General features: G+C 42.2%; 1 protein-coding gene across 1 annotated transcript; it reads right to left on the bottom strand.

Moving 5' to 3' along the window:
• Nucleotides 1-3,053: 3,053 nt before the first annotated feature.
• ptp4a1 (protein tyrosine phosphatase 4A1) lies at nt 3,054-11,553 on the bottom strand. Its single transcript, XM_067984049.1, has 5 exons — nt 11,447-11,553; nt 9,976-10,068; nt 8,533-8,663; nt 6,349-6,423; nt 3,054-4,707 (listed from the first exon to the last, which is right to left on the bottom strand). Exons 1-5 carry the CDS (start codon nt 11,549-11,551, stop codon nt 4,590-4,592), a joined length of 522 nt encoding a protein of 173 aa, XP_067840150.1. The 5' UTR covers nt 11,552-11,553; the 3' UTR covers nt 3,054-4,589.
• Nucleotides 11,554-11,926: the final 373 nt, after the last annotated feature.

Consider the following 11,926-nt stretch of genomic DNA (forward strand, 5'->3'; position numbering starts at 1 on the left):
CTACATGCATGCTAAACAGCGGAAGCAACATGCTAGAGACAGAGCTAAGCGATTCCACAACCAACGGATCAGATCAAAGCTCTGCAGTCCTGCCACATCCAGTCGTGAATGGTGGTGGATAATTAAACAACTAAAGGGAGGAGGCTCTGTAAACATCCCCATCCTCAACGATGGCGGAGTCCAGCACGTGAGTGCAAAAGACAAGGCTGAAGTGTTTGCAACCATCTTCAGCCAGAAGTGCCGAGTGGATGATCCATCTCGGCCTCCTCCCGATATCCCCACCATCACAGAAGCCAGTCTTCAGCCAATTCGATTCACTCCACGTGATATCAAGAAACGGCTGAGTGCACTGGATACAGCAAAGGCTATGGGCCCCAACAACATCCCGGCTGTAGTGCTGAAGACTTGTGCTCCAGAACTAGCTGTGCCTCCAGCCGAGCTGTTCCAGTACAGCTACAACATTGGCATCTACCCGACAATGTGGAAAATTGCTCCAGGTATGTCCTGTCCACAAAAAGCAGGACAAATCCAATCCAGCCAATTACCGCCCCATCAGTCTACTCTCAATCATCAGCAAAGTGATGGAAGATGTCGTCGACAGTGCTATCAAGCGGCACTTACTCACCAATAACCTGCTCACTGATGCTCAGTTTGGGTTCCGCCAGGACCACTCAGCTCCAGACCTCATTACAGCCTTGGTCCAAACATGGACAAAAGAGCTGAATTCCAGAGGTGAGGTGAGAGTGACTGCCCTTGACATCAAGGCAGCATTTGACCGAGTGTGGCACCAAGGAGCCCTAATAAAATTGAAGTCAATGGGAATCAGGGGGAAAACTCTCCAGTGGCTGGAGTCATACCTTGCACAAAGGAAGATGGTAGTGGTTGTTGGAGGCCAATCATCTCAGCCCCAGGACATTCCTGCAGGAGTTCCTCAGGGCAGTGTCCTAGGCCCAACCATTGTCAGCTGCTTCATCAATGACCTTCCCTCCATCATAAGGTCAGAAATGGGGATGTTCGCTGATGATTGCAGTGTTTAGTTCCATTTGCAACCCTTCAGATAATGAAGCAGTCCGAGCCCACATGCAGCAAGATCTGGACAACATCCAGGCTTGGGCTCATAAGTGGCAAGTAACATTCGCGCCAGACAAGTGCCAGGCAACGACCATCTCCAAAAAGAGAGAGTCTAACCACCTCCCCTTGACATTCAACGGCATTACTATCGCCAAATTCCCCACCATCAACCTCCTGGGGGTCACCATTGACCAGAAACTTAACTGGACCAGCCACATAAATACTGTGGCTACAAAAGGTCAGAGGCTGGGTATTCTGCGGTGAGTGACTCACCTAAGCCTTTCCACCATCTACAAGGCACAAGTCAGGAGTGCGATGGAATACTCTCCACTTGCCTGGATGCGTGCAGCTCCAACACTTAAGCTCGACACCATCCAGGACAAAGCAGCCCGCTTGATTGGCACCCCACTCCACCACCGGTGCACAGTGGCTGCAGTGTGTACCATCCACAGGATGCACTGCAGCAACTCACCAAGGCTTCTTCAACAGCACCTCCCAAACCCGTGACCTCTACCACCTAGAAGGATAAGAGCAGCAGGTATATGGGAACACCACCTGCACGTTCCCCTCCAAGTCACACACCATCCCGACTTGGAAATATATTGCCGATCCTTCATCGTCACTGGGTCAAAATCCTGGAACTCCCTTCCTAACAGCACTGTGGGAGAACCTTCACCACATGGACTGCAGCAGTTTAAGGCATCGGCTCACCACCACCTACTCAAGGGCAATTAGGAATGGGCAATAAATGCTGGCCTTGTCAGCGACGTCCACATCCCATGAATGAATTTTAAAAAACCCTCCCTAGCTTAGAGGTACAGTCCAGATGTAGCACCCTCACTAAGATCAGCTAGCAACAAAACCAGGCATCAAATTTTAGGACATTCCCAATCTGTGGATCAGCACCATATCAGCTGGTTCATACTAAAAAGCACTATTGTTTGGGGGTGAGGGGGCAGGCAGCATACAATAGATGACACATGGTGCAGCTGGGGATAATTTAATAAGGACTTGGTTCACTTAATCCCAGTAGTTACTGGAACAAATTCCTGAAGCAGCAATTGTATTTAAACATACGGTTTGCCAACTTAGAAGTACCTATTAGCATTAAAATCTATGCTGGAAACCCAGAAAACTGAAAACAGATACAGTTGATCAGTATTTGAAAGATTTTAGCCAGGACCCGTCACAGGAAACTGCATTTCTCAATGTGTTCTAGCACTGTTTTCCCCATCTCTTAATAGTAGTCCATTATTATATTTATAAAACACTGGTTAGGCTCCAGCTGCAGTTGTGTCCAATTCTGGACACCACACTTTAGGAAGAATGTCAAGGCCTTGAGAGAGGGTACAGTGGAGATTTACTATGATACCAGGGATGAAAGACTTCAGTCATGCTGAGAGACTGGAGAAGCTGGGGTTGTTCTCTGAGCAGAGGTGGTTATGGGAAGATTTATTAGGTGTTTAAAATCATGAAGGGTTTTGTTAAGAGCAAATAAGGGGAGGCTGTTTCCAGAAGCAGAGGGGTTGGTAACCAATGAACACAGATTTAAGATAATTGTCAAAACCAGAGATGAGATGGAGAATTTAAAAAAAAAATAAACACGAGTTATGATCTGGAATGCATCGCCTGAGAGTGGTGGAAACAGATTCAACAACGTTCAAAAGGGAATTAAATAAATACTTGAAGGGGAAAAATTTGCAGGGCTATGGGGAAAGAGCAGGGGAGTGGGACTAATTGGATAGCTTTCAAAGAGCTGGCACAGAATGACCTCCTTCTGTGCTGTATCATTCTACGATTAGATAATCCTTGTGGGAAGCGTGAAAGGATGTTGGTATTTCAAGTTTTCATGCAGACTGACAGGTGCTCCGCAGTAGTTCTAGATCAGGAGCAATTGTATCACGTTTAAAACTACAGGTAACGTGCATAGTTGTGCTTACCCAGGATAGGCAGTAAAAGAACCACCAATAAAATACAAAGACTTGTGTTTTTTCTCCCCCACTTTTTATTTCAGATGACAAGCTCTCGCACTAGATTTTAGAACAAGCTGGTGAATACTGGCAAATTACTTCTCCCACAGAACTATACCACACGTTCCCAAGACAGTATAAATATGGTTTATCTAACATTAATACAACATTGCATCAAATTACATAATTAAATGATCCAAGTATTAACTTATGCAATCAAAAGGCATACAAAATATTAGACGTTAGGGTCTGCATCGTTTAAGCAGAAACTCAAATCACACTTCTGACAAAGTTGGTAAACCTCCAATAGTACATCAAAAGAAAGATTACAAGTTTCAGAAAGTTACTGTACAATGAATTTAGCTACAACAAAGCATTTCTACTTTTAAAAAAATTACTTGGTATGTAAAGGGCAAACCCCAATATACATTTTCTGCACAAGACAAAAAAGGCAACATACTAATATCAAATAGCCCCCCTCCCCAATCTTCATTTCAGATCCTCCCTAAAGATCAATTGTGAAATGCCAGTGTTTCCTTGTAAGGCTTTATTTTGAAAACCCATGTGTGCTTCTGTACACCATGAACATTGCAATGTGCATAGTCTAATAAACAAATGTCTGTTCAGACTCTGAAGACTGCAAGGTGGGGGGGGGTGGTGGTTTGGGGGGGGGGGGGGGGGGGTGGGGGGGTGGTGAGGAATTAATGGTATGCCACATGATTTATAATAAAACTATTCAATGCATTGCAAGCAGTTTCAAAAATAAGATATACATCAGCAGAACAAAGAGGGCATTCAAATGTACTATTACAACTTTAGCCAGTGATAAGTTTAAAAAAGAAACCTAGGCGTGCTGCTGTGCAGCAACTAGTTCTAGTGCGACTGTGGGAGGTCATGTAAACAGTGCTGAAGTGTACAGTGAGCAGCCAGCCGAGTTACATCTTTTGATGCTAGCGTGCAGGACACTCATCTGAAGGAGCTGTGCACAAGATTCATGTAGCATCGTCCCATCCAAGCAAACTTCCAATGAGATACACCAAAAAGCTGACAGTGGTTTTGCAATGCACAAGTGACAAGACAGGAAGCAGAGGCAGGGAAAAAAAAAGTTCAATGTTGGAGATTAAAGCTTCTTCAGACAAACATGTGGAACCTATTTAAAAACATTCTGGCAGCAATTTGTTGCTTAATGAAGCCATTGTATATCTTTATACTTTGCATCTGTAAACAGCAATGGTGCACTGCATTGTATACACATGCTGTATTTTACAGCTGTTAAGACAGTTAACATGGATAGGAGCCTATACTCAAACCGATTGGGGAGGGACCCTCTTTATTCTAATTTAGAAGCATACAGCAGCAACTTTTTAAGCTCACAAGTGGATCTGAAGGCAAGAGAATCTCGGTTTAAAACAAAACACCATCTCCCATCCTCCTACGGAAGCACCAGTTAACATTACAAGCACATCTAAAATTTTACATTCCCAGCTGAACTGGCCGAGTTCACCAACGCCTCTGCCTTCAGATGAATCGGTGATCGATCCTCAGACGTTACTGGATGCAACAATTATTCCGATGACTGTTGGAATCCTTAAAACGCAAACGCATTTTGGGACGGTATTTCTCCAGATACAGAAGCTGCTTGCTATTGAAAGCTCCGCGACGCTTTCTGTAATAAAGAATACAAGATTTAAAAGCACTCTCCTTTGCAATTTGTACCTGCCCTGTTTGGTTCCAAGCTTTCCCCCATGCAATTAAAAATTGACCTAAATACTGCCTTCTCTAATGTCTGAAGCCAGAATCCTTCAATTGCTTATCCTCATTCCCCAATAAAGAATCCAGTTACCCATCACATTTCGGTTACTCAGCCAGTTTGTTTTAACAGTCCTTTCAGTTTCAAAAAAGGCTAGTTCAACATTGGCAAGAATAATACTCGGCATAATACTGATGTGATGACGTGGGTAGCTGATTAATGCTCTAGCACATGACACGCACCAGAGTTTCAACATACAAGATTGCCAATTCAAATGCTGTATTTGCAAACAATGACTGAATAAGGAATACAGCTCCAGTTAAGATGGAACTGCTATCCAATGCTCAATCTTTGATGCTAGTTTTCAGCTCTAGTAACAACTATTTAGAAAGGGTATGGGGAAAAAATATCCAAGTGTAAAGATGAGAAGCCTAAATTTTACAATAGAAAGGAGGCAGTTGATAAATATTTACTTCAAGTGTACCAAATAGGAGAGCAAGAAATAGAAGCATATGTTGATAGGGTGAGCTGAGATGAAGTAAATAGAGTTGGAGGAGGCTCATGTGGAGCATAAAAAGGCACAAAGGAACTGTTTGTGCTGTAAATTCTATGTAAATGGAACCAAAGAATTTAACTTAGAAGTGATTAAGTATTTGAAACAACCCAAGAAAATTAATAGAAGCAAAAAAGCATTTGAAGTCATTCAAAATGCAATTAGATACCACATGAACATTAATGTACTAAAGGGACAAGCTTCCTTCTTTGAAAGATCTTCAATCCCTGCTAGCAATTTGCTGACAAATTTGTGAATTTAGTTCAAAGTAAACAGGCTAAGCTGTAAATATATAGCAACATCTGTTAAGTCAGATTTCCAGGTAAATAGGCTTGCCAAAAATCATAGGAGATTGCTAGTTGAGGGGGGCACATCACCAGGTCAATTTCAAGTACACAATATATTGCATGTATGTTAATATGGCAAAAGAGATCAACTGTCTGCTCATGTCAGTGTAAATCATTGAATCTCAGCACAGGAGGCCATTCAGCCCAATGTGCCAGCTCTTTGAAAGAGCTATCCTAATTAGTTTCCCCACACCCCCCTGCTCTTTCCCCATAGAACTGCAATCGCCTTCAAGTATTTATCCAATTCCCTTTTAAAAGTTACTATTGAATCTGCTTCCACCACCCTTTGAGGCAGTGCATTCCAGATCATAACTCAGTGCATTAAAAAAATTCATCTCACCTCTGGCTCTTTTGCCAATTATGTGTCCTCTGGTTACTAATCCTTCTGCGAGTGGAAACAGTTTCTCCTTACCCAAAAAGTAACAGTCAGCTTCATGCAAATACAGATAGCTCGAGTTTAGTTACCAGAATTTTTTTTTGTTCTTGCATGAAACTAAAGAGGCTAAAATGGAGACAACTCAATTCTTTTGAGTTTCAGATACTTAAACATTCCTTGTTCAAGAGGAGTTACAACTCAAGCTCCTGTATCTGCAACTTGTGTGCATACATTGCAATTTGGCTGAAGTGTACAAAGATCACAATACAAACTTCACTTACTGCCGAATGAACTGAACAGCATCTTCATACTTCATTCCACATTCGATCAGCGCCAAGGCCACCAGAACTGGAGCTCTGTTGAAAAGAAAATAGTTTCAGGTAAGATCACGTGCCTCCTGAAAAATCTACACATACCAATAAAAAGTTGCATTCATTAAGGTCCCTTAGTCAGTGTGCCCCATGGATCTGATTAGTCTGTACAAAAACCACAGGACCTAAAAATTGGTCTGTTTTAAGCCTATCGGATCAGTCCCCAATAATCAGGTACTAATTCAAAAGCAACATTTCAGGTCGAAGACCTTTCGCCAGAATGCTCTGACAAAAGGTCTTCAACCTGAAACATTAACTGTTTCTTTCTCCACAGATGCTGCCTGACTTGCTGAGCTTCTCCAGCATTTTGTGTTTTATTTCAGATACTAAAGCTTTACTAACAGTCCATCTGCTCCCTCCCAGGACTGCACTGTTCAGCGAGAATGACAACATATTTTGTAGCCTCCCCCTCCATTCATCAGTTGTTTTTTTTTCAGCCGTTGTCTCTGAAAAGGCCCGTCTCAGCCTCCTACCATTGCTGCTGCCTCAAATTCACTATTGCATTTTTGTGGCCCAAAGCAGTCAGTCAATATAAAGTAATGGGACAAGTTAGTTGGATCAAACTTCCAATTTAAATGAACGCATTTTGTTTTTGAGTACAAAGTTTAAGGTGTTTTGAATGAAATTATAAAGGTACTAACCCTAAAACAGGCAAATGCCAAGATCACAATTTATGACAACTTCTGCAGTCAAAGTTGCAAATGTTTAGGCAATTTGGTTTGGGCCCTGTACTCTTTCCTGACCTGGGGCCACACCTGCACTCCCCATTTTTGCCCCTCCAGTTTCTTACCCTGCACATATCGCAGGGTATCAAGGCACCCAAGTACCAGTTAGGATCATGGCCCCAGATGTAGTACAACACTGACAGGATTCCAGGCTCCATTGCAACCAAGTTAGATTGGACCTCTATTGGGAGTAATGGAGACAAAGATGCCAGAAAAAACCAGAAGAGCAACCTAGTAAAGGATAAGACTTACAAGAAGTCCAAGAAAAAAATTAGATGATAGTAAAGAGGAAAAAGAATTAACTTAAAGAGTGACAATTACAAGAATTCTTTACCTATTAGCAGCACCACTGGGTATCAACAAGTGAATATGAAAGTGACTATTAATTGGCAATAGCACCAGCTTAGTTAGGGTATCAGCCCTGGGGAACAAGACTCCGATCAGAAGGAGTGCTAGATGTAGAAGTACAGCTCCCAGTAATCTGCCCTGCTCCAACCAAGAAATAGCTCCTATTAGAGGCTCTGAATTGGTCCATTCATTTCTACCACATTTGAGATTGTCATTGTAACCCAGTTTGTTCCTGTGATTGAACTTACATAAGACCTTTTCAACTGGCCGAGGAAAGCTGTAAAAAGGAATGCGTTAACTCATTACTTGGTTTACTCCTACAGTTCAAAGCAAATTCCTAATGTGTCCAGGTAAAATCAGGCCATGTAAAACCTTGGATGTCCTACTCAATCCACAGCACAGCTTCAAACCCCACATTCTATACATCACCTGCCTGCAGAACACAACCCCACCAAAACCCTCAATTATTTTGACACCTCTACACTTGATTTTAATATCTTGCTTGCAGCATGAAATTTGTGTCGAAAAACTCAGCTGCCTGTATCTCAGCCTCACTAGCTCAGTTCTCAGCAACCCTCAACATGCTGAATTAAAATTCTTGGCCTTAAAACCCCACTATTGCTACAACATTTTCTAACCTCCTGCACCCTTCCATCCTCTGGTTTTGTGTTCCCTTTCATCCCATTGACAAGAACTCCCTCACTGAACTGCTCTAGCTCTCCACTTCTCAACTTTAAAAAAACCTACAACATCCATCTTTTGAACCAAGCTTTCACACACCTCCGATTATGGGTCAGTATCCATCCCTTTATTCCAATGACTTATTTATTCCCTCCCCCTCCAGAACACCAGACATTTTTCTACATTAAATGCCGTATACAAACACAAGTTGTTGGACTACACAGTGGTAGAAGTTAACTATGAATGACTGCTGGTCCCAACTCTACACCAGTGTGCTAGTTTCACAGCCATAGTTCAAGTACCATGCAATACAAAGAGAGAATGCAGGAATAGTACGCACCGTCCAAGTCCTGCCACGCAATGAACAGCAATGCAACAGCCAGGCTCTTCCCGGAACTTGGCTCTCAAAAGGCTAAGCCAATCATCCACAATCTGATTGGAAGGTGGCGCACCATCATCAAATGGCCAGTCCTGTTAGAAAGACAAAAGTTCCCAGTGTGTTTTCATGTACCAATTCACCATTTTACATCAACACAACCCTCATCCAAGCACATCTGTGCCAAACCTTTCCCAATGCCTTTAATAGAACCCATTAACCAACCGAACAGTCAAATCTTTACGCTAATTTTCACAATGCTGCATGTTATGTGACAGACTCTGCACACTGTAGACGACTATAACCTGACAAAGATGCACATTATAAGACCTTGCATGCAAGAATTCCTTTTCAATGCATCTTCCACAGCTAATTTCTTATTAAGAATCTTAATTTGGGGAAGAACAGTCATGATTGAATCAGTTGTCCTATCCCCTTTAAAGAATGCATTCAACAGCAGTGAATTTTATGCCCATGAGGAGGAATGTTACTACTGGAAAATGGAGCACTTTCCCCCATTTTGGGCACCCATCAAGCATCATCAGATCAGATAAAGCACAGGTTAGATGCAGAGTAAAGCTCCTTCTGCTGCTTGGGCTCAAGTGCACCCCAAAGCACATGAGAGGGACATGTCTTTTAAAACCAGGCACCAGAGTGAGTGCACCAATTTAGCATTTGTGAAGGAATTGGACTAAAATTGCCTGAACTCACTTCAGGTTGGACCTAACCAGAACAGGAGTGCATCAATCTGATCTAGATTCAAGGGAAAGTACCAGAGGTGCGACAGCAAACAATCCCATCATGTCAGTTACTAACTACACTGCAAAGGTCTTTCAACTGCAATCTGGAATGCAGGGGAGTGGGACTAATTGGATAGCTCTTTCAAAAGCCAGCACAAGCACAATGAGCCGAATGGCCTCCTTCTGTGCTGTAAGATTCTATGACTACTCCAGGCGTGAAACCAAAGCAGGCACAGATAAATGCCAGTTTGTACTAAAAAACATTGTTCACATGGTGGAAATGTTCATGATAGATTGGTGTAGTAGGTAAGAATGCTGTACTGGACAAGAATGGTGTACAGAAGTTGAAATGTTAAGTTATGGCCTAGACCAACATGATCTGACTGTAATACAATATGCAAACAGTATAGATTAATACAAGCCTGTGCTTAAACAAGTTACAATAAATAATTTACCAGAGAAAAGCACCAACCTTGAATTAGGGCTCCCAGCTGTAGCTATGTGAACCAATACACACTGTTCAGTGTAGCTGGATACAACTTTCAATTAAGAGTAGGATTTTACTCTGGGGTCTCACGACTCACCTTAACGCTGCTGCAATACAGTAGACCAAACTGGACTTTTCTGTACTTTGTCAGAATAGAGATAGAGATTAAAAAGCACTTACCAAAAACTGAATGCCTTCTTTTTCAACTGGGGATGTATCATAAGTTGCTTCACATACTCGAACTACTGTGGTAACACTGTACTTCTTCAACTCCTGAAAAAAGTTAATATGGTAAACAGTCATACCCTGGATTCGTAGGCAACAAGTACACAATGTTTTAGTATTTGCATTTTTATCTAAAGCCTTAAGATTCAGAGCACAAATTGGATTAACATTTGGAACTATACCAAGCCTAGAATTTAAGGTTTCAAACTCATCCTTAGATTGCCAGCAGATCCAAGAAAACTACATGCTCCCTGGACTAGCTGTTTAATTTCAGTTCACACTTAAGACAAGCACTAGTGTTGCATTAATACATAATATAAAAAAAGTGTTAATAAACAAACATTTGCTCCATTTGTTGCTTTGTCCCCATCCCCTGCCCCAGGCACTCTTTCAAAGGCTAAATTTGGTATTAGTCAAACATTTGCACCTAGTATATTATATAAAACCACATACTCACTGTTTATGGTAAAAGTAAATGAGAGACACACTGAATCAGACTCAAAATACAGACTCTACTTCTTCTGGATTTCTAATTAAACTAAGGCCTTACTTTGTCAAGCATCTGAAAATTGGCAAAAAGGTGTCAGTTATCATGTAGGTACTGGGGGGACAGGGGGAGTTACAAAAGGAAAAAAAACTTACTAAAAAGGTAGTCAGCTGCACAGCCACATAGAACCAAATAGGATCCAAGAGGATTTAATCAAACTACATTTAAAGTTCAATACAAATTAGTGTGCTAAATTACAGGTTTCAAATTTCTGCCCAAAGCAGCCAAACTGGGTCCAAGGCCTAAAAAAATGCAAAGCCCAGACACAAGTAATATGGGCTGTATAATTTTTTTTTTGAAAAGCTAGCTTCATTTACCAGTCATCAGCACTTAAATCGATGGGCGCGAGTTTCAGAGAAGCCTTTATCCACCCTTCCAACTGGCTTTCGATAGCCATCTGCTGCAGAGCCCCCACCTGCCCGACCTATAGCAAGAAAATGCCACCAGATGCACCGTCAACTGCAAGTGGCATCGTGCAGTTAGCAAGCGCTCAACAGATCAAAAGTGAACTGCCAAGTGATCTGGTCCCACATCTCCTCATACAATACTTGCTTCAACCAGCCATGGTGGAGGCCAAGTGAGACTAAAGGATCTCAACAGGCAAAACGTAGGAGACAGAAAAAACAAACCAGGAGAGGGTGTTCGGGGTGGTTGGGGGGGGATGGGAGGAGAGCACGTGAGCATGTACGAGGAGAGTCAATGGTCAATGTGCTACAATTCTATATATATTACTTCTGCTTTGGTTAGCAGAGTCTTAAGAGTTACGAGAGGGGGTCCCAAGGTGTGCATTTATAATGAAGTACAGTTGGCTGCAGTCATCAGAATGCTAAACTACTAAATAAATGTCAAATGTTTAACCCCTTTGAAGTGGGCTCTCACCTCGATGAACTTATTTAAGGTTGCATTGGTAGGGTTGTGTGTGATCAGGAATCTCATGTTCTTGTAGGTAATTTCCACAGGTGCTGGGCGATTCATTCGAGCCATTTTCTTATAAAAAATGCACAAATCTTAAAAAGTGAAAAATAACTTCTGCAAAAAGCTGAAAACAACAAGGTCCAGTTGTTTTGTCAAATTCCACTGACAACGGAGTGCTTACACGTACGAAGGCTTTCGATGAAGCTCTTGACAAGCAGCAAATCTTCAATCCAGTAATACTGTGACCAACAAAAAACAGCCCACTTGGTTACCCCATCCAGATACGGTCTCCGGTGAATCAAGTCCTCTATTACTCCCAGCTGCTGGTAATCTGCTCTTGAGGGGTTTCTTAAGTGGAATAGCAATAGACTTCTACAGTTCACTTGTCTGCATAGACGTCGTGCTGTGCCTGGCAGTAGTCTCCACTGCCCTTCAGAAACTCCA

Source organism: Heptranchias perlo, chromosome 5, assembly GCF_035084215.1.
Source record: "Heptranchias perlo isolate sHepPer1 chromosome 5, sHepPer1.hap1, whole genome shotgun sequence".
NCBI lineage: Eukaryota > Metazoa > Chordata > Chondrichthyes > Hexanchiformes > Hexanchidae > Heptranchias > Heptranchias perlo.